General features: G+C 38.5%; 1 protein-coding gene across 2 annotated transcripts in view; it reads left to right on the forward strand.

Moving 5' to 3' along the window:
• Hephl1 (hephaestin like 1) overlaps window positions 1–24,767 on the forward strand; it is a 70,169-nt gene extending 45,402 nt beyond the window's left edge. The window contains exons 10-20 of one of the 2 annotated variants that reach the window (XR_015451619.1): window positions 1,172–1,322; window positions 4,100–4,312; window positions 6,584–6,797; window positions 12,795–12,934; window positions 13,886–14,026; window positions 16,290–16,396; window positions 17,818–18,040; window positions 19,375–19,514; window positions 21,922–22,194; window positions 22,551–22,622; window positions 22,729–22,794. Coding sequence is in view for 1 of the 2 variants with exons in the window: in XM_004838044.3 (XP_004838101.1) it covers window positions 1,172–1,322; window positions 4,100–4,312; window positions 6,584–6,797; window positions 12,795–12,934; window positions 13,886–14,026; window positions 16,290–16,396; window positions 17,818–18,040; window positions 19,375–19,514; window positions 21,922–22,084; window positions 22,551–22,622; window positions 22,729–22,931 (1,767 nt within the window). In the remaining variant the exon portion in view is untranslated. Of the gene's footprint in view, window positions 1–1,171; window positions 1,323–4,099; window positions 4,313–6,583; window positions 6,798–12,794; window positions 12,935–13,885; window positions 14,027–16,289; window positions 16,397–17,817; window positions 18,041–19,374; window positions 19,515–21,921; window positions 22,195–22,550; window positions 22,623–22,728 lie in introns of both variants that reach the window. The other variant, XM_004838044.3, reaches the window with a different exon arrangement.
• The last annotated feature ends 3,099 nt before the right edge of the window (window positions 24,768–27,866 follow it).

A 27,866-nucleotide genomic window follows, 5' to 3' on the forward strand; every position in this document is an offset into this window, starting at 1 on the left:
CTACTTCTGAGCTCAGATAAATTTCTAGGTTTAGGGAACACAAAGCATCTTGAGCCAACTCAGGTTTTCATTTCCCCATATGGTGGACCAACCCCAGAAATATCTATTATATATGTAATAAACTGAGTACTTGTATTGTATCTGAACAATAATATAACATAAAACAGAATGGTTATCACTATTTTAAAGCTGAAAAAGCAAAGGGCAAAGAAATTGATTGATAGTGTAGGAAACACACCTAGTAAGTAGCAAAAGTCAGCATAACACAGGACTTTGAGAGTTTAATTCTGTCCTTTTCCCAGTACACTAACTTGCTTCCTGATCTGAAGAGAGTATCACAAAATAGTTGTAAGGTAGTTCTATTTTTTCCATTGTATCTACTCAGTAGTAAATTTGAGGTTTGCTAGAAGTTTCTCTGTGAAAACTGTTGCACAAAGCAAATATTGTTTGTAATAAGACCACTTAACATAATATTCGAGGGGAAAAATATTAATCTGAAACAACCCTCCACGTGAAATTTAGTTGAGAGAGAAATATACTCAGCCAAAGTTACTTTCAAGAAATACGTGAGAAACACTTAACATGTATCAGTTCCTCTACAGATAAAAACTTGATCAGGCGTCTTCTAGGCAGGTTGAGAAATGAACAAGGAAATAGGTGTTTGCAGCTCTTTCTAGTAAACGTCATAAAAATTCTCCCAGAGGTGAAGGATGTCATAGAATATGGGTACGTAATATAAGACCATTTTAAAAATAATTATGACTCTTCACAATAACCATTCAATCAAACTGCCTACTTCCAATCCTTATCTCCCTTCCTTCTCCCCTTCTCTCTCTCCCTCCCATCTGGGGCACTGGCCATCCATGGTAGGAAGAGAAAGGCAGAGCAGAGCAGTCTGACTGCAGGGGTACCACACTGTACAAAGGCTTCTGAGCACAGAAGTAATTCCTTAGAGGAAGTCACACAGGGAGAGTAAAGGACATAATAAGAAGAGTGTCTTATGAACTTAACAAGGTCATGCCTACAAATTTGATTTACAAAATAACCCAGTGACTCTAATGTTGATAATTAACGCAAATGTATAAAGTTTGTGTAAACTTTAAAAGTGAAGCAATGCTATAAATTCCTGCAAGATGTACTCTTCATAGCTTCGTTTCTTCCTTCTCCATAGAAAGGAATAGACAAAGAATTTTACCTACTATTCACAGTCTTTGATGAGAATCTGAGCAGGTATCTTGATGAAAACATTCAGAAGTTTACCTGGCGTCCCTTCAGTATTGACAAGGAAGACAAAGAGTTTGTAAAATCCAACCGAATGCATGGTATGATAAATGCTTTCTCTCCTGTTGATGAAAGGCTTAATTGCCTTGAAAGTGAAACGTTTAGAATATATTAACTGTCTTTGTCTTGGTTTCTTCAGTATTGCCCTTGATCTTGAAGTACGTTAGTTCATGCCTTCAGCTTCGCAGGTATCTCCCAGACATATTGTGAAACTTAATGATTACTTCTAAAATATTTTGGATAATTAACACAGAAATTTGAACAAAAAAATAACAGTACATTAGAAATTCAGAAAATTACTGACAAAATTCCTTCTTGTGGGCTGGAAATAACATCGAGTCAGATAACCCTAGAGATAATAAACACCAAAGTATGTATCTCTAATCAAATAGTATGAATGACTGCTGAAAGTGTTAATTTGTAAAATACTAGTAATTCCTATTTCAGATTTTCATTTGGGAGGAATTGCTTAGTTTCCTCATCCTATCTCGGTATCAAGGTGCAATAGCAAACCACCTGGTAATCAGTTGTGATCAACACAAGAGTCTCATTAGTCTTGGGCACATTATCTGCCTACAAGTGTGCAGTTGACGAAAGTGCTAATGCAAGTGCTGTAAAATAATAGGTGGTAAACCACTTGTTTTAATCCAAGTATAATGTATATTCATTGCCTTTTAAAACATTATTGAAGAATAAAAAATATCCCCCAACCTTCCTCTCAGCCAAAGAAATAAAAAAGTCCAAAGTTAAAAGTAACCCACAGGACCCATCACAGATTCCCATGGTCCCTGATGCTCAGGTGCTGCCGAGTCCCCACTTAGACCAAAGGAAGCATGGACTAATGTATCTTTTTTTTTTTTTTCCGGTCATTCTCCTAACTTTATTCTTTGTGAACAGCTTGGGTAAAGACTTGAATAAGGCTTCTGCTCTCCCCATCCTCACTTCACTTTGGGGGCTTTAAAAAGTAATTTATATGTATTCCCAAGATTGCAGGATTTCCACATACAAAGCACAGCTGTGCAATTTGGTTTCTGAAAGAAAATAGAGGACCTCTAAGAGGTGAGCTCAGGAGAAAGATGACAGGGATAGAGGGGCCAGAGGGATCTGGTTCAGCGTCACACCAGCTTGGGAGGGTTCGTGGCTTGCAACACAAAGCATCATATAAACCACAGGCAGCCACAAAGCACTAAAGTTGAGTCAGTCACCACATAGGAGATTTTTGCTTCAGGAACTCCTTACTGCTCTTCCCCAAAACTAAGGCTGCTGTGACTCAAGCTGGATTTTTTAAATTTATTCAGCATACCTTTTAGAATATTTAGGTTGAAAAAATTTTTAAATGACTGATGCAAACACCTTCACAAATACACATACAAATGTTGGGAGAGTGTCACTAAGTAACATGGTAGGTATATAAATATGTGTTCAGAGTAACATTTACATAGTGGCCATAATAGCAAGCGTACTATTAACCAAAAAAAAAAAATCATAAAACTTCACCTGTTCACGTCAAAATCCCAAGATGGGAAGGAAGCACACCTGGAGATAGGACCAACTGACACCCTGTGCCCTAATGTGAGGCTACAGTCACAGAAGGGATTGCTGTGCCCAGTCGCTGCCGGCCAGGGCCTAAGCTGCCCCAGGCCACTGGAGGACCTATCAAAATGCATTACAGGCCCCCACCCAGTTTCTCTTTCAGTAAGCTCAGGGTGGCCCAAGAATTCATACCTCTACCGAGTTCCTAATATGTTACCAGCCCGGAGGCCACGCTTTGAAAGCCACTGTAGTGCTTGGGGCTTTCTCAGTGAAGACCAGACATCCGCTTGACCTCAGGCCTCCCTATCAAGGGCAGAAACTCCTAACCTGCTCCCTTCAGCAATGGGCTTGGGTCATTAGAATCAGTTGCCCCCATTTGCCTGTTTTTGAACGGATAGTGTAGGAAAAAAAAGTACTCATTCTAGGTGTGAAGCAGTGCGTGTGAAGGAAAGTAAGAGAATGACAGAGCCCAGCCTGATGCCATCCTTAGTTTCTGTTTTGAATTTCTAATACTAGGACTAATGAACTTTTAATATCTTCTAGAAAAGTTTTGCTATAAATAGATATGAAATGTGTTTGAACTTCTTAGTAGACAATAAAAAGCTATACTAGAAATGGGAAGACAGTAATTTCTTAGTAGGAAATCCAAATATAAAAGAAGTTTATCATTCTAGAGGCCTTTATGTAGAAAATATAAAACAACTAAATGGACAGTGTAAAATTCAGCCCCAACCTGGTTTAGCAATGTAAAACTCATTTTAATATTATGGAAATGCAAGATACTCATTTCAAAGCAAAGTTTAAGTATCTTAAAGTTATATATCTTAATTCAAAATTTACATTAATTATGAGAGAAACTTTAGAGTTCCAAATCAAGTGGTTTTTTTCCCCCAGAGACTGTGTTCTCTTCATAAACCCCATTGTTTCTTTGAATTTCTGGTAATATAATCAGGTTTAAGTACAATTACCAAGCACTGCTGGTTCAAAAGACACAGAAGTAAAAAGTCATTTTATTTGACAATGAGATTATACCAGAAGGCCGTTCATGTGTATGATAGTTGTTCTCAGCATGGACATTAGTATGGACTAGAAGGGGAAGTATATTTATCTCTCTAAGGAACGTCAAGCATGAGGCATAATTATGTACCTTATCCACAACTTCTGACACAGTTTCCACACTTGAACCCTCTTGTTCCAAATATACTGATGAGCTTTAGCTAGAATGGTGTTTTAATATATCCACATAATTGTCGCGGGCTCTGATTCTCTCCTTCCTTCTCTTTAGCTATTAATGGTTATATGTATGGCAACCAACCAGGCCTAACCATTTGCAAAAAGGATAGAGTTTCCTGGCATTTGATTGGAATGGGTACGGACACCGACATGCATGGCGTTTATTTTCAAGGGAACACCATCAACCTTCGAGGGACTCATCGTGATTCCCTGGCTCTGTTTCCCCACATGGCCACAACAGCATTCATGCAGGCAGATCACGCAGGTAAATTTAATGAGCCTATCACAGGTGACTAAATTCCAATTTATCTTCATAAAACCCTCACTCAGAAACTAGTAGACTTTGAGTACTTCAAGGGGTGTAGAAACAGATATTGTTTTGAGCCAGGAGGTGTGGTGGTGCACATCTGTAGTCCCAACACTTAGGAGGCTGAGGCAGGAGGGTCACAAGTTCAAGGCCAGCCTGGACTACGTAGAGAGATCCTGTCTCAAAAAAAACAAAACAACAACAACAACAACAACAAAAAACAGGTATAATCTTGATTCAAACCAGAGGGTTCTGGCTATTTTAGTCCAAACTCACAGTGTCATGAAGAGAGGAAGTAACACCCACAAAGCAGGAAGTGGGAGCCCTCTAAATGACTTTGCCATACAAATCCTGTTGAATGTTCTTGATTCATAGCCCTGAGAAAGGATTTTTTTCTAGTAAGAAACCAGTACGCCACCCAAGAGGAGTACTTGCTGATTCTGCCTCTCTTAGTAATGGACAGGCTACTTGTTTACCTCACCCTGGAACTACACTTCAGATGCCTCTGTGTCATCAGTTAAGAATATGCTTGAACTTCAAAACTTTTGCTCAAGAACTGCCTAAAGCTAGGAGCTCTATGATCTTTGCCTTACAAACTTGTGAATTTCTCAGAGTTTTCAACCTAGCCACATTAGTATAAGCGATTATGAATCACCCAAACCAAAGGATGCCTTGAACACAGCATTGTTTTTTTAAAAATACACTCTTCAAGACCAAAGAGGGGAGGAGGTTAGGAAACAGCCAAATCATATTAACCCATAGAAACAGACACTCAAAGATGGAAGTGGTTGGAATCTTTTCAGAGATTTAGCTATTTACCCCAGTGCTTTGATCACTATTCATTTGCCCCACAGGCTTCTAGAGAGCTTCATAACAATGTTTTCTGGTTCATATTTGGGGCTGAGCATAAAGTTGTGACTCCCTAACAGCTTGGTCATTTCACTAAATCTCATGCCTTACCTGCAAGCCGAGAACAGTGCTCGAATAGTGAGAAAAGGAAAAAATAAGCTGCAATGCGAACATTTCCTATTGTTCTTAGAGAAGATAATTCCTCCACTATCAAAGAAGTGTGATGGGAACATACATCATGGGCTTCCAGGGGACAAAAAAGTGCATAGGGAGGTCTTTCCCAGTCTGCCTTCAGAGGTATCTTCTCTGGCTTCACAAAGACCCTTCCTTATGAAAGTCCTCTTCAGTTGGGGAGCTTGGGCACCATAAGGTTAACTGTTTTTGTTATCCATTCAACAACATTGTAACATTTAACAACAGAGGGCCAGGGATTTAGCTCAGTGGTTCCCCCACCTGCCTTGAAAGCGCAAGGACTGGAGTTTGATCCCCAGTACCAAAAAAAAAAGAAAACATTAAACAACAGAGTTGCATATGAAGCAAGATTGAAGCTCCTTCTGTGCACTGTTGATGGTTAATGGAAGGCACACTAATCACTCACCTCTGAAGAACAGTATATTACAGAAAGGAAAGATCTATTGATCCAATAATTTCATTGAGAGTTAATATCTCAATAATTTTGCTTCATTTGACTCTATGGTGAGTTCAATTATGATAAATCTACCTGATGCCAGTGCATGTAGAAAATTCAGTTTAGAAAATACATAAATTTCACTCATAGATATGATTGTTGATATTGTGTAGAGAAATCTAGTTGATATTTCCCTTCTTTTTCTTTTTCATCTGGTATAATGTAGATTTACCACTGGGCATGAGAATCTCCTTTGCTCAAGACTTTAATGAAGTAATACATTTGGCTTTTATAATAATAACATCTCATATATTTATTGTGATTTATAGTTTTTGAAATCCTTCAGGGCAAAATCCATGACTTCAGAAAGATGGCCTACTCTGAACTTTTCTAGGATATGCATCTTACAAGTAATTAGCTCTTTTTAAATTGGCCTAGGCTAAAATAATCACACTCATTAGTGATTTTCCTGGCATGCCTGTCTTCTTGTAGGTTTGTAGAATAGGGACCATCCAGAGAAGTTATTTTCCCATTGCAAATGAATTTAAGATGGTATTTTCCCTCCAAACATAAATATATTCAAAGTACTTTATTTCCTTTAGGGTCTGCTTTTAAAACACCACAAAATTGGTATTTAAAAGTTCACCTTACTGGCTGCTGATTTTGAAATAACGTATAGTTTTACTAAAAGCAGACCAAGGGCACCAACAAAATCTAGCACTGTGTACAATGTCAAGCTCTTTCTCTTTAAGGTATTTTCAAGGTGTTTTGCTCCACCTTGCATCACTTCACCAGAGGCATGAGTCAGATATATGAGGTCAACAGCTGCGGCAACAGGGACCCTTCTGAGCAGCCCTACGGGATGATAAGAACCTTTTACATCGCCGCTGAAGAGGTAGAATGGGATTATGCCCCTAACAAAAACTGGGAGTTCGAAAAGCAGCCCTTGGACGCAGGAGGGGAAAGGTACCACAGGCGAAGCCGCCAAGTCTCTTCGGTGGGAGTGTGTATGCTCTGTAGGCATTTATCACACACTGAAATCTAAAAATGCTGGGGTATTTTCTGCACAGATGATTAAGGAAGCTGTGAGTCTGCAGCCTGAAAGGGAGTGTGAGGTCCTCCTGAGAGCACTCCTCTGTCAGCTCTGTGTACCTCCCCTAGTGGTGACTCCTCTGTTGTGTGGCTGTTGATGGATGGATGTGCCTTTGAGTGAGCACACAGGAGGAAAGGAGAACAGGCAAATCCCACAGACACTGTGGGACTAGGAAGACCACAGAGGTCAGAGGAGACAGGCAAGGAGTATAGATCTCAAATAGGATACTGTAGAATGAAGAGCACAGGGAAGCAGAGCTGAAGACAAACTATTGGTGAAGAAGAGATCTAGGTAGGGACAACTGAGGAGGAGTAGGAGGCCATTGCCTTAGGAGGGATCCCTGAATCAGGGTGGGAATTAGGCCCTCTATCCATAAAGTCCTCAAGGTTGACCCTTCTTTGGAAGTGATGTCAGCCAGTACTACATGCCAAAGAATCAGCAATGCTTAAGCCACAGGCAGGCTTGTGAGTGCTGGTCTTCTACTCCCCTGACCCGAGTCCAGTAATCAACTCTCCAGGGTGGCTCAGGATAGAGTTACACAAGGAAGAAATTAGGTGCAGACTATAGACCTCCTCCTCCAAAGTTAATACCACCCACTTCACAATAATCTGCTGCTTATGTATTGCTATCCTAATATGAAAATGAGGAAACTTGAGTTCAAATAGTTAAGTTGTCCACATAGTCACTGGCAGAACTGAATATAGATCTTTTGAAGATAAATCCATGTTCTCTCCAATATACTGTATTGTCTTTCATTCCCCCAATTTCTCTTTGTTTCTTATTATCACCTACTTCTACCCCTTCCTGCCATGCTTACCTGCCCACACCTCATACAAATCCTCTAGGGCTGTGGCAAAACCAAACATCTAAAATTTTCTGTTCCTAATCTTAACACAATTTTTTCTCTTCCTTCTTGCTACTAGCTGGCCTTTGTTTTGAAGTGTCATACTCCTGGAAAAGAGAGTGTATTAATGCCATTATATGGATTAAAAAAGGAAAATGATTATATTGAAGATTTGCCTTGAGGACAAGAAGATTAAAAATCATGCAATTATTCACTAATCTATTTGTTTAAGGAGACACCCATCTTCTGGGAAACTTGTGCTACCAGTACAAACCAGTGCCCGCATAGCAGAAAATGAAATGCATACTAATTCAGGCTTTTCTAAAATGATTGTTCCACTAAATGGCTGCAATAACTGAAGCAAAAATTGTATAATAATTTTGCTATGTGTACAATCCCACAAGGGTATAAGAAACAGAGCCTTGATTGTTTTCTTGCAACTCCTTTTAACCTCTGTTTGAAGCCCCCATTCCTCTGGACTGACAAGAAAGTCTACCTTCAGTTATGGGATTCTCTCCCAAGTACTGGAGAGGAGAGGTAAAATGCCATAATTGTCTCCTTTCCTTACCACATTATTGCCTGTCAATAAATAAGAACAAAGTGAGATAAAGACATGTTTCAAAGTACACCACATTCTATAGATAAACACTCAGTACAGAACTGAAATGACAGGTTCTCAGAGTAACTCCTCTGCAGCATCTCTGTAATAGGAGCCCAGGGACAAATGCCCTTCAAACCCTGTTTCTATGCCTGTTTTTTTTTCTCCAAAGCCATGATGGAGTCATGCCTGTTTTTCAGAACACCTCTTTTTTCCATTAAGTTTATTGGCACATTTTAGGTATACAATACAGTTACATTCATCATTGGGATCTTGTACTTTTACATGATGTATCTTGGTTCTTATTTTTTTCCCCCCATTCCCCTGCCCTCCCTTCACCCCCTCCCACCCTTCCTATTTACAAAGACTTTTGTTTCCATTTTTTTCCTTTTCTCATATTTTTTCTTTTCCCTTCTTTCCTTTCCCCTACCCCTCCCACTTCCCCTACTCCTTTAGAACTCTTCTTCTTATTTCACATTATCAATTAAACATTTTGATCCTTATTTACTCTTTTAGTTTTTCACTCCAGAGAAACTATTCAGTATTTACACATGTGGGTCCTATTTATTTCACTTAAGAGTATGGCCTCAATGTGCATCCACTTAGCTATAAATGTCTATAGTTTTTCATTCTTTATGGCTGAGTAGTATTCCATTTTATTTTTAAAAACCCCCGCATTTTCTTTATCCAGTCTCCAGTTGATGGGCAACTGGGCTGTTTCCAAGCTTTAGCTATTACAAACTGTGTCACTATAAACATGGGTGCACATATATCACTTTGGTATGATTCTTTTAATTCTTTAGGGAAGATACCCAGCAGAGGAATAGCTAGGTCAAATGGGCCATCTAATCCTAGTTTTTTTACATATCTTCATACTGATTTCCACAGTGGTTGCACCAGTTTGTACTCCCACCAACAACGGAGAAGGGTTCCTCTCTCCCCACAACCCCGCCAGCATTTTTTATTGGTTGATTTCTTGATAGCAGCCACTCTTTCTGGGGTGAGGTGGAATCTCAGTGTGGTTTTCATCTGCATCTCTCGAATGAACAGTGATACTGAACGTTTTTTCATATGTTTATTTGCTGCTTTTATTTCTTTGTCTGAGAAATGTCTGTTCATTTCAGATGCCCATTTTTGAATTGGGTCTTTAAATTTGGGGGGTCTGATTTTTTTTAGTTCTTTACATATTCTAGTTAGTAGACCTTTGAGGAACAGCTGGTAAAAATGTTTTCCCACATTGTAGGTTGTCTATTAGCTCTGGTGGTCTCTTAGTTGGTGGTTTCTCTTGCAGTGCAGAAGCTTTTTAATAAGATGAGATCCCAGTTATTGATTCTTTGTGCTAGTTCCCATGCTACTGAGGATTTGTTCATAAAGTCTTTTCCTATGCCAATGTCTTTGAGAGTTCTACCTAACTTATGTTCCAGCAAGTTTAGTGTTTCTATTTAAATATTTAGATCTTTAATCCATGTCAATTTTAGTATAGTGCATAGTGAAAGATAGGGTTCTAGTTTTAATCTTTGGCAAGCTGAAATCCAGTTTTTCCAACAGCATTTATTAAAGAGACTATCTTTCCTCCAATGAGGATGGTTGACTCCTTTCAGACCACCTCTTAGTAGAGGTTAACTCTGAGACATGTATTGCTCTGGTCAACACAACCTCTCTTCCATACATTGGGACTTAGAAGTCTTTCTTTAGGGTTACCTAAGAACATGCTGAGAAGGCCTCAAGTTTCCAGATGGACAACAAATAATGCCACCAGCACAATTCCAAGGGGCAAGTTTTTGCAATGGAAGTGAATTTGAAGAAAGAAATTAAATTGAAAACAGAAATTAAGTTGTTATTGAAAAGTAAAGTTATAATCCTAGTACTCCTGTGCTGTAGATTGATATATGTGATTTTTAACCATTCTGGGACACACCATAATAATTATCATCTATTGAGCACATATATGCATCAGGCATTTTGCTAAGGTTTTTACAAACCATATGTGATATACGTTTGACCCATTCAATCAGCTTTTGCCCAGAATCCCATGTAACCTCCTCTTGAGATGATGATAAAAGGCTTACATAGTGCTTAATATGTACCTGACATTGTGCTTTACTGACATAAACTCATACAGTTCCTCATAGTAATTCTGTGAGGTAGGTGCATTGTCATCATCCAGTTTTGTACAGGAGGAAAGCCAGAGCCTGGCTCCGGGGTCTGTCCTGCTCATCACCACAAGCTTTATGAGGACTCATGGCAAATGAAAGTAGAAGAAAAGTTATCTTTCTTTGTAAAGTATATAGTGCAGAGCAGAAGGTACATATGTATTTTTTGATACCTACTTTGTGCTAGGCACTATGCAAAGTGCTGATGAAACAAGGTGGAGGGGGATAGACAAGGTTGCTCTATATCCTGAATTTGTGGTCCATGAGGAAGATTTCAAAACAAATATATGGAGTGAGACAATGGCTAAGAAAAAGGAAGTGCAGAGTGCAGCAGGAGCTCAAGCCAGAAGCACATATACTGTGTTGGGGAAGGTAAGGAGAGGGTAGGTAGTCAGGGAAAGTTTCCTGAAGAAGTGATCTTTGAGCTGGGATGTGAAGAGCAAACCAGTTGAAGAGATGGGAAACATTTCTTGGCAAAATGATAGGCATGTATAAAGGCCTGTAGGGGAGGGAATGTGCATCATGTTCAAGAGAGAATGTTTAGAATGACCAGAACATAGAGTGGGGGGATCTAGTAATGGGAAATGAGACTGGGGAGTTGGCAATGGTAGATTATGAAGGGTCTTGAGAACCAAACTGCAGAGTTTCTCAGAAGGACGTTATAAAAAGTTTTTCCATATAGAGCAACCTGGTCAAATTTATTGGTCTGGATCACTCTTCTTGCAGTATAGAGGACAGAAAGAAAGGACTTATATAGGTGGCTGGGAGAGTGCTGAGAAACAATTCCAGCCAACACAGGTAAGTGATACAGGCAGCTTAGATTCAAATGCAGGCAGTGAATGGGGGAAATGGTAGGACATGAGACTGACTGTATTTTGGAGATAAAATTGATAGGTTTCCCTTCCCTTCCCTTTCCCTTTCCTTTTTCCCTTCCCCCTTCCCTTCCCTTCCCCATTCCGTTCCCTCTTCCCTTCCCTTCGCTTCCCTTCCCCCTTCCTTTCCCTTCCCTTCCCTTTCTGACAAGGACTAATTATTTTGCTCAGCTGGCCTCAAACTCCTACCTCAGCCTCTTGAGTAGCTAGGATTATAGGTGTGTTCCATTATGCTCAGATATTTTAGATTTAAAACAATCTGATTTTTTGTGATGATTCACCTTGATGATGGATGTACAAATACAGTTGATCCTCATTCTTTGTGAATTTCACATTTGCGAATTTTCCTTGCCCATCTTGAAGATAAGATTTTAAGGCAGATGGCTAATATATAAAACTTATTTGTAACCCCAGAGTCAATTCTTATAGCACTTTTGTGGTCATTTGAAGAGATGCACAGAGCTATGAAAAGTGTAAGTTGCCTGATGCATATATTCACAGCTAAGGTCAAACAAAGCATTTCTCTGTTTTCTTATTTCAGCTCTCCTGCCCTAAACAAATCATTAGGAGGGGGTCTATTTAATGCCATGATTTTTGTATTTGTGTGCTTTATTTTGGTAATTTCATTGTTTAAAATGGCCAGTGAAAGAGTAGTGTTGAAGCACTATCCAGTACTTCTAAGCGCAAGAAAGCTGAGATATGCCTTAGGGGAGAAAAAAAAATACGTGAGTTAGAGATCCTTAATTGAGGCAGGAGTCATAGTGCTTTTGTCTGTGAGCTCAGTTAGTGAGTCACTTGCACATATTAAATAAAATATCTTTAAACAGGATCATACATAAAGCACTTATAATTCAGTCTTCGTAGTGATTTTCTAGAACATAAAAACTATGAATAATAAGAATGACTGTATCTATGTATCTATATGTGAGTATAACCTCAAAATACAACCTGCAGGCTTTCTTGAGATCTTCCAAAGAGGAAAAGCACAGCAAAGTATAGAATTATGTATATGAAACTTAGAGGAATTCAGGATGGTAGAGGAAAGCATGTGTGCATGCACGTGCCATGTGTGAGATTAGCATCAAGAAGAGAAGTTCGCCCTCAAGAGATCCCCTTAAATCTCTAAGGTTGGACCCATTTGGCACCCAGCAGTGGTTGAGGGCAATTGTTGCAGAAGGTGGGCCATCAGCTGGTGCTGGGCTGCCCTTATCAGAACCTAAGGAGCTTTAAAGTGCTGATTCTTGGCCTTACTCCCAGGAGGTGGTCCAAGAGGCCAGCTTCCTGGGGTGATTCTGATTACAGTCAGACTTTGGGAGCAGTATTCTGGAGTAACCCCAAATTACTCAGAAACACTTGAGGATTTTTTTCTAACAACTTTAATTTCTGATGCTTCTGATTTGCAGACATGGAGATATATTTATGAACCACACTGAAAACTGGATTGGCTCTCAGTACAAGAAGGTGGTTTATAGGGAATATACCAATGGAGAATTTGTGGAGATCAAAGCTCGACCACCTCAAGAGGAGCACTTAGCACTCTTGGGTATGACACGGGATTTCAGCTGTGTACTGTCAGCCCCAAGCATGTACATGCATGCGCATGCACACCCACACACTAACACACAATGTCCTATAAGACACTCCGGTGGTGCGCATGTTCTGATCACCACAGGGTGAGAGGCCCCTGGCTGGGCTGAGGCCATTGGACACTCATGCTGGCATGAGCTCTCTCCAGCTGGGTGTGGCCTCATCTCCATGGAGAGGCAGTGATTGATTTTCTGGTGATTGCTTCCACCAGAAAAGTACACAAATGAGGGGCTGGAGAGTGCCTGTCTCCCCAGTGTTTCTGTGTATTGATAACAGCATTAGATGTGCATTAGTGAAATCACTGTGTGGATCATAAATCCATACATAAATGTTTTTATTTCATTCTTATATTTCAAATCTCTTTAATATACATTACTTCATTGGATCCTCATTATTATAATATCCATTTACCAGAGGTAATAAGCAATTTTAGACTTCCAAAGTTTACACAGGGGAATTACAACTGAAGTCACCACATCATGTAGATATGGTCTTTCTTAGAGGTGCTTTCTCATTAGTAGTAAAAAGTTAAGCACTTATTGAATACCTATCATGCTTCAATGTACTGAAATAAGCTTTTTACATATATTGTTTTCTTTAATCCTTACTATAACCCCATATGAAAGGTATTATTAAACCTGTTTTATAGATAAGAAAATTGAGATTGAGATTACATGACTCACCAAAGGTGCCTCTTATAAGAGAAGGAGGCAGAATTTGAATCTGGATTAGTCCCATTGTTAAATACTACAACAGTATTTAGTACTACACAATATTGCCCTGTAAAGGCAGTGCATTAGTGAGAAAGCTAGCCTGTATTTTATTATGCTAAGTACTACTTCATTTAAATTATATCAGTTTTGGAAAGAACAATGATAATGCACATAGTCCTTTCCTTTACTTTTAGGCCCAATGATTCATGCTGAGGTGGGTGACTCCATCCTGATCATATTTAAGAACAAAGCCAGCCGGCCCTACTCCATCTGGGCCCAGGGTATAGAAGACATGGACTATGGAAAGGGACTCCAAGTGCCCATTACAAAGCCAGGTAAGGTATGCTAGCGGTCTGCTCCATCCTGATGAGGACACCAGATTCAACCCTTATCTGATCTGAGGGGTCTTAGAGAACTCATCTAAATGTCACTGTGTTTCAACCATTGCCTAGTCACTCCTGGTATAATAACTAAGTATGGAAGAAATTTCTAGGGCTCCTTTGGAGACCTTAAAGGGTAGTAAGAAATAATAATGGCTTAGTTACTTTTCTTGTTGCTGACACAAAATACCGAACACCCAAAGTTAAAGGAGGAGAAGTTTATTTCAACTCACAGTTTGCAGAGGCATAATTAACTGGCTCCAAGGCAAGGTGGCATGGCAGAGGGTCATGACAGAGGAAAAATAGTTCATGTCAGGCAGAAGGAAGCAAAAGCAGCAAGCAGCAAATGATGACAACAGACCTCCTTCTGACTCTGATAGTTTATCCAGGGCACACACCCTTAAGGTGGGTACACTCACACCCAGGGTGGACCTTCCCATTATACACATCCAGAATTATGCCAAACCAATCAGTGGATTAATTTAGTGATCACACACCCTTGATCCCAGTGTTACACTCTCAATCGTAGCATCACATACTCTAGATCCAGCTGTCTCTAAAAAGCCCCACCTATGATCACATGAGGCTTTGGAAGGACATCTAGTCACAAGCAATAACAATGGCTGACATGTACTGAATATAACCTTGTGCCAGATGCTGTGCTTTATATTTGAAACAAAAAACCCAAAAAACTCACTTATCCTTACAACCGATCAAGATAGACACTAGCATATTTCATCAATTCTGACACCATTGATTATGGTATCCATCACTGTTTCATCTGTTAATTAAAAAAAGAAAAGAATGCTAACAATTAAACTTAACATGCTACAGATTGAAAAACGTATCAACCTCAGATATGCTAAGATGTAAAAAGCTTGTATCCTATAATTGATGAAAAATACAGTATCGTTATGTCTGTTTAACAAATACCAAAACACAGAGGGATAAAGAACTTGACCAGGTCCTAAATTAGTAATATATTAATGAATGCCAGTTTTTTTAAAAAAACAAGGTCTAACTTACTGGAATTTTGTTTGAGTTGTCTTGAATTTATGGATCAAATTAAGAAAAACAGATATCTTGACAGTATTGAATCTTCCTATCCATGAACTCAGAACATCTCTACATTTATACTTCTTAATGTCTTTCATCAATTTTGGAGTTTTTCTTGTATATATTTTGTAGTTTTTTAGATTTTTATGTATATATTTTATTTTGGGAGGTGCTACTATAAGTAGCACAATGTTTTTAATTTCAAATTCTGCTAGTTCATTATTGTAATACAGGAATTTGATTGACTTGTATATTAACTGTTCATTCTATCATCTTACTATAGTTTTTTATTAATTATAGGAAGACTTCTTTTAGATTTCCTACATAGATGATCATGTCATCTGCAAACAAAGATAGTTTGATTTTGTCTTTTCCAATTGTGTATATCTTTTACTTCCTTTTTTGTCTACTGCATTAAGTAGAACTTGCAGCATGATGTTGAGAAGCATTCAAGAGAGAAAAGCTTTGCCTTGTTGCTTTCCTGACCTTAATGAGAAAGCTTCAGATTTCTCACTGTTAAGCCATTAGATAAAGTTATTAATTTTTAATAGTTGAGCAACTACAGAGGAAGGAAGAAAGGTGCCCATCGGACATTCATCCAGGCTGTGGTAGGGCTCTGAGTAAGTTGGGAGGACCCCCTGACAGGCTGCTGTGTCCTGTGGTAAGGACAGGCAGACACAGCAACTGTCTGCTTCCTGGCCTTCCAAGAGTGTTTGAGGTGAGGATCATGGAGGTGAGGAGGAGAATGGACTAGAATGTGACAAAGAAGCATTTTTCTTAGTAAAACTCAGAGGGATAGATTGGTATATTTGTCATTTCATTCTGAAATTGTGGAAATCAAGACATCAGTTGAATAAGAACATTTCTAGCTGGGCATGGTGGCACACACCTGTAATCCCAACACTTGGGAGGTAGAGGTAGAAGAATCGTCATGAGTTCAAGGCCAGCCTGGAATACATTGTGAGTTCAAGGCCAACCTGAAATACACAGGGAGACCTTGTCTCAAAAAAACAGAACAAAATGAAAAGAACATTTCTGATGAATGGGTTATTATATTGAACAGTAAACCATTAATGAATATACATAAAGACCTGCTTATGTTTCTTCAGGTAAATCACTTGCAACAGAGGTAACTCTAATAATTTCTTCTCATTCATTTCAGGAGAAATAAAGACTTACAGATGGAATGTCCCTAAAAGATCAGGTCCGGGGCCCTCTGATCCCAATTGTATTCCATGGGTTTACTATTCAATGGTAAACTTTGTGAAGGTAAGGGGAGAGCAACCAAGATGCTTTATGTAATATAGTTGCAAATTGGCTGTCAAATCATTACACCTCTGGCAGGTATATGTGAAGGAGATATGATTTAGAGCAGGGGTCTCACTATGGCATTCTGGCAAAATTCAGCCATGTTTATTAATTAACATTATCTGGGATTGTGACAGAGATAGTATGTCTATGGCTTATAGAGTAAAAATAAAAGAAAAAATATTGATCATCTGGTGCTTTATACAAAAAAGTTTGCTAACCATTGATTTTAGGTCTGAAACATAAAAACAAAACCCCAATGTTTTAATTCCCAAATTTAGAACTTGCAAGGTAATTTGAAACAAAAGAGAATATATAAATAGATAATAAAAAGGATCTTAAAATGTAATTTATGATTTTGGATGTATGAAATCTGTTAATTTCAAAGTCATTATCAGAGCTGAGAAAATGAAAGCACATTCCAAACATAGTAACTGAAATTATGAAATTATTTGAATGATTAATAGTCTGAGAAACAAAAGTCAAAGATCCAATACTGACTTTGAGTCAGGCATTTGTATGTAAAACAACTATTTTCTATATCATAAACCAAAGTCCAAACTAAATCATATCTGATATAAAGTGTTAAGCATTGCCCATTATTTTTAAAATTGAAGGATTTATTTTAACCTTTCTTTTACATATTAGATAGCTTGAATCAATGTCCTTGACTTGTTCTGGACACTACAAGAGTTCAGAAGATAAACATTTAAGATATTTTTAAATTTTACAAATCAGAATAATGGAAAACTTACGTGTTTATTCATTTATACATCCCAACAAATATTTACTGAGTACTTGTAATATTCAAATGATGCTCCCAAATACTGGAACAGATGTAAATATTCTTATCTTGATGAAATATAACTTTGTGTGGGAAAATAATACATACATATCCATGCATAACTATCATGACTCTGAATGTGATGAATTCTGTAAGAGTGGTGGGCTGTCAAAGGTACTAAGAGGGTTTGGGAGAGAATCTAGGAAAAAGGAGAATTATAGGCAAAGCTGAAAATAGGACAGGGGAAGGTGTGTTAGGGGAGTGTTGAGAATCCCGTTCGGCTCTCCTGTAGGGTCCAAAAGGAAAATAAGGCGGGAACCTAAGCCAGAAGGTTCATTGAGGGAATGAATAGTGGGGGTTAAAAACTTGTCAAGGATTTTGTTCTACATTCTGTAGGCAATGGAAAAATCACTGAAGGCTTCTAGATGTGGAAGTGATGAGATTAATCTGATGGTGTTTGGTAGAATAAGTTGAAGGTGGGGTGGGCCAAAGAGAGAAAGGAACCAGTTTCTAGATCCTACACTAGGATCATGGCAGGTAGAATGGAACATTATTAAATTATTTTTTATTCATCTAATTTGGTTAATTTTTCTTCCAGGATACATATAGTGGTTTGATGGGTCCTCTGATCACATGCCGAGAAGGAGTATTGAATGAAAGGGGAAGAAGAAGTGACATTGATTATGAATTTGCTCTCTTGTTTTTGGTATTTGATGAGAATGAATCCTGGTATCTAGATGACAATATTAAGAAGTATCTCAATAAAGATCCACAAGATTTTAAGCGCACTGATGATTTTGAAGAGAGCAACAAAATGCATGGTATATGAAGGATTTAAAGAGAGGACCATTGTTGAGATAAGCTCATAGAAATTTCTATCAGCGTAGGAGGCTCAACCTCCTTCTCTGAGCCTTTTCCCCTTTCTAGGGGCACCTGGACTGAGCAAAGTCCTTTAAAACTTTTCGTTGGAATATACCAGCCTAAACACTGCTTGACTGGCAGCAAAGTCATTGAGTGGCACCTGTCTCTGAATGCTGAGATTTTTTAGCTAAAATGAAGTAATTAAAAAAAAAATAAATCAATTATTGGTATATTTAATGTTAATCAGCATAAGTCCTGTTTGATCAAATTTAAGGATTTGATTTAATTCTCTGGGACATGAAACACTATCACTGAATTTTTGTTTTAATGTGTCTGTTGTTTGTTTTTTTCTTGAGTTTTTTTATAGAAAAACATTTATTGGTACATAATTCTATGTAATTTAAGGTAGTTTTTGTTTGTTTGTTTTGATTAGAGTATATGTTCAAGTTGACACACCCATGTTCACTTGCCAAGATGTACTTATGTAATAGACCCTGCCTGAGGTCACAAAGCCAGTTGTTAATACAGATTAGATTATTGTAGCCTGACTCCCAGTTGAACTACTTTTTCCACTACTGTTGTCTTTAATGAATGTAGCTATTTGGTGGTACCATGATACACAGAATAAAAGGCTATAGGAAGTGGAGAACTAAGAGTCACCATTGTATAAACCCAGCTTTTAAATTTTTTATTAGTACATGATTGCACTACCTAGTGATTGCAGTCATGAAGAGTTGGTACATGTACATAACACATCTTCATTCTTTTTATTTCTCCTTCTTCTACCCCTCCCATTTTCCTCCCTCCATCTCTTGGTCCCTGTAAACCCAGCTTACCCATGTGAAGCCTTCCTTTTAGAGATTCAGCCAGGCTTAAACTAGTTCTCAGAAAGCGAAATGTTAAAGAAATACCTTCTAATTCATTCAGTATTCATTTATATAAATCTAATTTCGGGGTGTGGCTTAGTCCACTCCTCTGTACAGTGGTATAAATCTGGGTTTTTACCAAAGAGCCCGTAACCTCTTTCACAAAGGAGATGTGCTGAGTAAACAAACAAACACTGCCACCCAAAATAAAACTTTGAAAAACAAACTAATAGTTCTCTTTTTTGGCTCTCTTTGTAAAGATTTCTTGGTTATCTGAATTTTAGATCTAGAATGGCAGGGACACGGCTAAGTGTGAGTGAGACTGTAGATAAGAATACTGATTTCCTAAAGATCTGAAACCATTTCTAAAACCAAATTAAGTAGTGTCTTCTCACTGACCAAAGGCCATTTTCTTTTCACCTTTTTAGCCATTAATGGGAAGATTTTTGGAAACCTCCGGGGCCTCATAATGAATGAAGATACAATGACGAACTGGTATTTGTTAGGAATAGGAAGTGAAGTGGACATACATACCATCCATTATCATGCTGAAAGCTTCCTTTTCAAAGTAAGTATAAGGAAAATGCTTTGGGGAAGCTTTTTGAACTAACAGATTCAATGTATTTCCATTGCGAAATAAGGGAGTTACTTGGCAATAATCCTTGTGAGAGATGGTGGTTCACATTAGAGAATGGGACCAAAGAATGTGATTATACCCTTCTCCTGTAGATGATTCTTCAAATTCATGTGTATATTATTGTCTCTGAGCTTCAGATGAGTGTTTTCTCATCATTATATGGCCATAATTCTGACCCCTGTAGATTGATACTGTATATGAAAGCGCCATAGTATTTGTCCCTTTTTCTGACCCCTCCTTTTTTTCTCCCCGCCCCCATTGTTTCTTTTTGATTAGTTAACAGAATAGTCCTACCTAATAAAAGACATACTTTGAACTCTGACTTGGGTTCCCCAACTTTATCTTGACTTTTGCCCTGGAGAGCTAGGCTGGACCATGTGTGACCTTCTACTTTCTGGCATCCAGCTGTTCTATATGGGTGTGGTGCTGGCTGTACAGCAGAACCAGGCAGAGAACTGTTTACAGAACAGATTGCCAGGCCCCACCTTAGACCCACTGAATCAAAATCTCTAGGGATACAAAAAAAGAAAAAGAAGGGAAAAATGGAAACAAAGCTTCTATAAATAAGGAGGGGAAGAGGGGTTAAAGCAAGGGTAGTGGAATGGGAAAAAAAAGAAGACATATCATGTACAAGTACAAATTCCCTACATAACAATCTTGTTTGTAGATAGAGATTGTTTTATTTATTTTTCATCTGCTTGCATTTTTTTTGGTCTTATTGCAATGCAGAGGAACTCTAGTATAATTTTGAATGAAAAGTAGGGAAAGTGAGCATCCTTGCCATATTCTTCACTTGATCTTAGCCAAAAGGCTGAGAAGCGATATGCCATGTTCTTAATCTTAGAGGGGAGGAATATTCAGTTATTCACTACTGAATATAAAGTTACTTGTGGGGCCAGGCGTTTAGCTCAGTGGTTCTGCTGCCTGCCTCGTATGCATAAGATCCCAAGTTCAATCCCTGGTACCAAAAAAAAGGTAAAGTTACTTGTGGCTTTTTAAATAGATCTTACTGTAGATACCAGGTTAAGGAATTTCTGTTATGCAAGTTTTTATCATGAACAGATGTTAAATTATATCAAATAGTTTTTATGTGTCTATTGAGATGATTGTATGATTTTTTTCTTCTTCATTACTATTTTTCTTTAGTCCATTGGTGAACTGCATTTATTCTTTTTCAAACATTGAACCACCATTTCATTTTGTGCATAAACCTTGCTTAGTCATGATGCATTATCCTTTTTATGTACTGCTGGATCTGATTTGCTAGTATTTTGTTGAGGATTTTTGTACCTGTGTTCGTGAAGAATATAGATTTTCTTTTCTTGTAATGTATTTATTTAGTTTTGATATCAAGTTAGTCATCCTTATAAAAATGATTTATAAAAGTGTGTTTAGAATTGGTATTACATCTTCTTTAAATGTTTTTTAGACTTTGCCAATGAAACCATCTGGACCTGTTGGAAGATCTTAATACAATTTCAATTTCTTTATTAGATATAGTACTATTTAGGTTACCTATTCCTTCTTGAGTGATCCGTGGCAATTTGTATTTTTTAAGAATTTTTCTCATATGATATAAGTTGTAGAATTTATGGACACAGATCTATTTGTACAATATTTCCTTATTATCATTTTTAATGTCTGTAGGATTTTCATTATGTTCTGTCTTTCCTTCCTGATATTTGTAATGTCTTTCTTTTTTGTTTAGTTTTATGCTAAAACTCAGTAACATGAAGCAACGGACATTGATTATCTCACAGTTTCTCTGAGTTCAAAATCTGCAAATAGCTTAGTTAGGTGGATCTGATTCAGCATCTTTTCAAAGGCTTCACTGGATCTAGTGGATCCATTTTCAAGCTCACTCAGGAGGCTGCTGACTGAAAGCTTCGTATTTGATCATATGAGTATGACATGGGCTGGTTTTGGCCAGAGTGACTGATCTAAGAGGAGAAAGTAAGAGAGGGACTAAGACAGAAACCATGGTCCCTGATAGTCTTATTTTGCAAGTGGGATGCTGTTACTTTATCATATGTTATTGGTCACACAGATCAACCTTACTATAAAGTAGGAAGAGGCTACCAAGATTATGAATACCAGGAAATGGGAATCATTGGGAGCTATTAACAGGAGCTGGCTACTATAAGATTTATCAATTTTATTGATTTGTTCGAAGAACCAGCTTTATGTCTTTGATTTATCTCTATTATGTTTCTATTCTTGATTTTATTGATTTCTGTTCTTTATTTCTTTTCTTCTGCTTACTGTGTGTTTCTTTGCCCTTCCTTTTCTTCTTGCTATGCTAATAAGTAAAAGCACATGTGTTTTTTTACTTCTCCAGATAGACAAATCTTACCGAGAAGATGTGTACGATCTCTTTCCTGGGACATTCCAAACCATTGAACTATTTGCAGATCACCCAGGGACATGGCTACTACACTGTCATGTGTCTGACCATATCCATGCTGGCATGGAGACAACCTACACGGTCCTCCGGAACATAGGTATTGTTGTCTGTCAATGATGCCAGATGATGGCACCAAGCTTCCTGTAGACCTGGAAACAGGAGGCATGAGAAAATCCCAGATACAGCCCCCAAGGAGCTCAGAGTCAAGTAAGAGAGACAGATATGTAACTATGTAACCATAATAGAGTATGATATGTGCCTTAACAGATTGCAGAATACAGGACTCAGTGGCAGGAGTAGGAGGGCATCATTAAGAGTTTGGGAATGTGAGCCAAGGTTTTATGGGCCATGATGCTCATGATGTATGTCAGTGAGTGAGAAGACTATGGAAAGGTAGAGGGGTTGGGAATGCATGTGTACTTGTATGAAGTAGCCCAGTGAGAATACAAGAAAGATGGTCGATACTTGTGGGATAAATTATTTGCTGGTGAAATGACATGACTCCTTTAGCCAAAAGAATCTCTTCTTGTTTAAAAAACAATTAATTTATCTTCCTTGTCTAGATAACAGAATTCCATACTCCACCAAGTCTCCTTCTGGAGGGGCATCCTACCCAGCCGCAGTGCCCGCCAATGGTAATGCTACCCTCCCCTGCATCCTGCCTGTGAATGCCTTAGCATTTCACTCCTCAGGTCCTCAGGTAGAGGCAGGCATATGACATCTCACTTTTGTTTTTCACAGAACGACCTGGCAAGGAGCAGCTCTATTTTTTTGGCAAGAATCTGGGTCCAAGAGGAGCCAAGGCAGCCTTGGTCATCCTTTTCATTATGGGACTCCTCCTCCTGATTGCCACCGTGATTCTGTCCCTCAGGTTCCACTCTGCAAGGACGCAGATGGCTTACCGGGAAGTCCAATCCTGTGCACTTCCCACAGAGGCTCTGTGAACCATCCGATCTTCCTCAACAGGAAGAGGTTCCATAGGTGGCCAGATAGTAGCCCTCAGGGAAACTGGATCAAAGCATCGTTCACCAAGGAAGGCTGACACTGTACCCTGGATCAGGCTTCTGATCCTCTGGACCAATATTGAAAGCAATTTGCTTTATTTATTTATTTTTAAATGGGCTGTGAATAATCCTCAGGTATAAAATACAGAAAAAAGAAGAATGCATGGAACTGACAGATGCCAACCCTTTGTCTGTTTTCTGAACAAATTTGCTGTTGCGGGAGACTCTCTGAAAGATATTTTCATATTCCATGTTTCATAATTTTTAGATTAAACAGTGCTTCCTTACCTAGCTGTCAAAGTTTCTAGAAGGACAATTTCTAGAAAGGGTTTCAGCACCTCAGATATCTAACTGGAATAACACTGACTTTCCAACACTCTCACAAGAGATGCTTCCCTTAGCTGTTAAAGGGAAAAGACATTTCTGAGTTTGTAGAAATGTTTAAGTCAATATCTGCTAATAGAATTGGACCAAATTAATTTCTAGAGGCTTTAACCAGCCCTCCTGGCCTTTCCCCCTTTGATATAAATAGCCTGTCACTGTTCTTGTTTATAAGAGGCAAAATTATATGGTATTTTTTAAAAATTGCTGCTGTTTTTATGCAAATCTATAGAAATACTTGAATGTTTACAGTTCATTCCATGTTATACGTTTTTACAATATGTTTTTTGTGGCAATGTGTATATTTTCAACTATAGAATTTATATTTGTATTTCAGACTGTGGGAGGGCTGGGATCTCTGAAGGAGCAGGCTAGGTTGTCTCACTATGAGTCAAAGACTCCCTGAGAGTTTAGTGCGAGCTCTCAGTAAGGGAGGAAAACTTCAAGTCTTGGCTTGAATTTTGATTCTGATCTTTCATTCAGTTACGGGTAATCCTCCCATGTCTCCATCTTCTATGTAATCATAATCATCTGAATATGTGAGGATGCCAGTCCAGCTGACTAGTTGGGAGGAGAATGGATCTCTCAAAATCCACAATTCCATGTCTCTTAAACACGTAGCCATGCAGGAAGGAGAAGGAAGGAAAAAGAAAGAATAGAAGAAAGAGAATCTCTGCGGCAGTTTTTTAAACCATTAAATCGGCTTTGAAGATAAGTATTATGGTTTCTAAGGCTCATATGCAAAAGTAAAATATTGAACAACTAAACTCAACCCATTAGGAGGCAAAACACTGTCTCTGCAGACAGGTCTAGACATTAAGTGCAAGACTGATAAAAGCAACATTGTTTATCAGGAGACTGAGAAATTGCTCTTAGCTCAGGGCAAACTGCTGTGGAATGCTGATGTTAGATGAGTGATATTAGAACATCTGCCTTAGCATTGGATCGTTTGAATGTCCAGGTGAATGAGTAGGACCTAATAAATACTCTGGTAGAGGGACCTGTCATACTTTTTCTTCTTCATCTTGGTGAGGGGAAATGGATAATTTAACAGAAGCTATAGTCTTACATAAAATGGGATGCAGATACTAACAATTCCTTTTGTATTTGGTTAATGTCTTATCAAGCAGGGTAAAAGATTTTAAATTCCAGCCTGCTAACCACTGACAGTGTGATTTTGTAATATGTACTTGGCAGTTTTCATACATTTGTAGACTATATAATTACATGATAAGAATAATTATCTTCAATACCTTATTTATTATTTACCCTTAGTAAGACAAAAAATTATTTAGCTGTAAGTTTTTCCTTTTCACTTAGTGTATTTTTTTAATGAAAACAAAACCATGAAGTAGTTTGCACCATTTCTCTTTTAAATAAAGTTTCACATATCATAAGATGGCTATTTGCATGTGTTTTTTTCAATTCAAAATTATTTCTCATTAAACTAAGGAGGAAATTGTTAAAAGACTTATCTTTTAGACATTTAGCCATTCTGACTATCTCTGCTATATTTATTAGTGGTAAGAAAACAAAAGAATATGTCTCCACCAATAATATGACTCCTCAAACATTATCTCCTCAAAGATGGCGCTCTTATTCTCAGCTTCATTCTTCTGAGACAATCAATCCTACTTTCTTTTGCACGCACCTTTTCCTCCTCTTACAATGGAGGAAGTGTCCATGCTCCTAGCAGTGCTAGTGTCTCCACTTGGCCCTGGACATCATCTCTTGTTTGCTTAAAGACTTCATCCCCTCAGTTTTCAGTTTATGATATCATCAGTGATATGTGCCATTAAAAATAGAAAGCAAAAGGCTGTCCTCCTCAACTTCTTAACCCCTGATGTCTCTCTTCCTTTAATAGCAGAATGAAAAGAGCTTGGCACACTTGCTGCCTGTACCACCTCATCCAATGCAATCCTTAGTCCATTCCCATGGCTCCTGATTCATTGTGCCCAGCCCCCCACATCTAACCTGCCATTGTCAAGATTAAAACCATGATACTGTTTCCAATGGCTTCTTCTCCTTCTTTATCTTATTCAACTTCTGAGTAAAACTGACAACACCTTCCTTCTGGACACCCATCTCGTCCCTGGCTCTGCAAAATAACTCTCTGACATCCTTTCTTCTTCAATTTCTATGCCTTCTCAACCTCTTTCACTGGCTCTCTTTCCTCTGTCTGCTCTAAATATTAGCATGCCTCAGAACATGCCTTTCCTTTATCTTTCCTAGAAGCTTCAATTATGTCTCCAAAGACTGCATATCCTTTTTTTTTTTGGTACAGGGGATTGAACTTGGGACCTTGCGTTTGCAAGGCAGGCAGTGGAACCACTGAGCTAAATCCCTGGCCAAAGACTGCATATCCTAATCCTTGAATCAAGAGTGTTATCCTTTATTGAGAAAGAGACTTTGCAGGTGTGATTAAGTTAAAGATCTGGAGGTGGGGACTTATCCTGGACAATGCAGATTGTCCCTAAATGTAACTGCAAGTGTTCTTATAATAGATGTGGAAGTGGCCTATATGTCCATGAGCAGATGAATGGATAATGAAAATGTTATTTATACACACTGGAGTACTCTGCTGCTAAAAGAAGGATAAATTTGAGTCATTTATAGGAAAATGGATGCACCTTAAATCCATAAAGTTAACTGAAATAAATCAGACACACAAGCTTAAATATCACATACTTTCTTATATGAGGGAAGGGTTTCTCTTATAAAAGGGAAGGGGACATAGAAAAAATTAAGATACATCATGTACATTTACCATACCCACAATGGATGTATTCATTATGTATTCCAAACATGTACTAATAAAAAAATAAATTTAAAAAGAGAAGAGGCAGGGTGACGTGAAGCAAGATGCTATGCTACTGGCTTTGCAGACAGAGTAAGGAGTCACAATTCAAAGAATGCAAGTTATACAGCTCAAGAAACTGGAAAAGCTCAGGGCCTGAATTCCATTCTAGGGCCTCCAGAAGGAGTATGACCTTGCAGATACCCTGCAACTGACATCAAATTTCAGACTTCCAGAACTGTAAGAGAACAAATTTGTTTCAGCCCTCTTCAGAGTTTATTTCACCCATGTTCAGCCAGTTCATGTTCTTGGGTATAAAGCACATCTTTTTGCTAATAAATACAAGATGCATTTCCCTAGCCCTGACCTTGAGCTGCAGGCTCACAAATCCTACTCAAGCAGGATCACTGCAGTAGTGCCTAACTAGACTCTGTGCTGTCAGTCTTGTCCCAAACACTGTCCACACAGGTGCTGCAGTGTTCTTCCAAAGCTGATCCCACATCATTTTCCTGGTTACCATTTTTTACTGTCTTTCCATGTCACTTTTAATAATATCCAGACTCTGGTGTATAAGCCTGATCTTGTCCATGCTCACCTCTCTAACTTGGATTCTCATCTACTCCAGCTTTTATCAGTTACTAACTGGTGATACCAGTATCAGACTGGCATCAGTCAGCATTTAATAAAGGGAACTCACTTAGTTCAATCTGCTTAGGGAAGGCTTTCCTAGGGAAGTGACACTGAGCTGAGGTCAGGAGAGTAAGCCTCAGACAGGCAAAGAGGCCACTATAGGGAGTGTTTGGAGCAGGGGAAAGCCTGGAGGACACTAGCAGCCTAGCTAATTTAAAGAACGGAGGAAGGAGTATAGTGGCGAAGCTGGTGGTATAGATAGTGGCCATGCTAATTTGGATTTCATCATTTAAACTTTTTAAGCAGAGGAATAATACTGTTATCTGGCCCCAATTTTGTACCACCTGCTTGACATAGCTCATTCTACCCTTAGCCTAATCTTGTTTACCTTTGAGGATAGGATGCCTGTAAACTAGAAGTTCCTCTTCAGGTAGGAGAACTGGAACTGGCTAGATCTAAGATGGCTGTCAGTGTGACTACCAGACAACCTCTGTCATAATTAGTTTTTTCTTGTTGCTAAGACAAAATACTCAACCCAAAGTTAAAGGGGGAAAGGTTTATTTAGTCCGCAGTTTGCAGAGGTTTCAGTCCATAATTGGCTGGCTCCAAGGCAGGGTGGTTTGGCAGAGGGGCATTGCAGAGGAGAAACAGTTCATGGCAAGAGAAGACAGCAAAAGCAACAAGCGACCTTACTAGAGTCTTTCTGCCCCTTTTATCTTATCCAGGCTACTTAGGGTGGATAGCATTCACACCCTTAATCCTAGTGCCCTTGATGTTAGCATTGCACCATGAATCAATTGCTGCAGATCTAGCCAGTTCCTCTAGATCTAGCCACCTCTAAGGTAGTTCCACCTATGATCACATGAGGGTTTGGGGAGACATCTAGATGCAAACCATAACAACTTCTAACTTCATTATATTATCTGCAGGCCAAATGACACACTCCTCGGTGCTATGGCAATCAATAATTTCCATGACTGTGACTGGAAAGAACCATAAGAAGCACAAAAGGTAGTACCTGACTTCCCATAAAAGATATGACTGTTTCTCTCCTTTATTACCCTGTC

This window comes from Heterocephalus glaber, unplaced genomic scaffold, assembly GCF_053883595.1.
Source record: "Heterocephalus glaber isolate CG9 unplaced genomic scaffold, H.glaber_assembly_v1.0 deba00001429, whole genome shotgun sequence".
In the NCBI taxonomy this organism is placed as follows: domain Eukaryota; kingdom Metazoa; phylum Chordata; class Mammalia; order Rodentia; family Bathyergidae; genus Heterocephalus; species Heterocephalus glaber.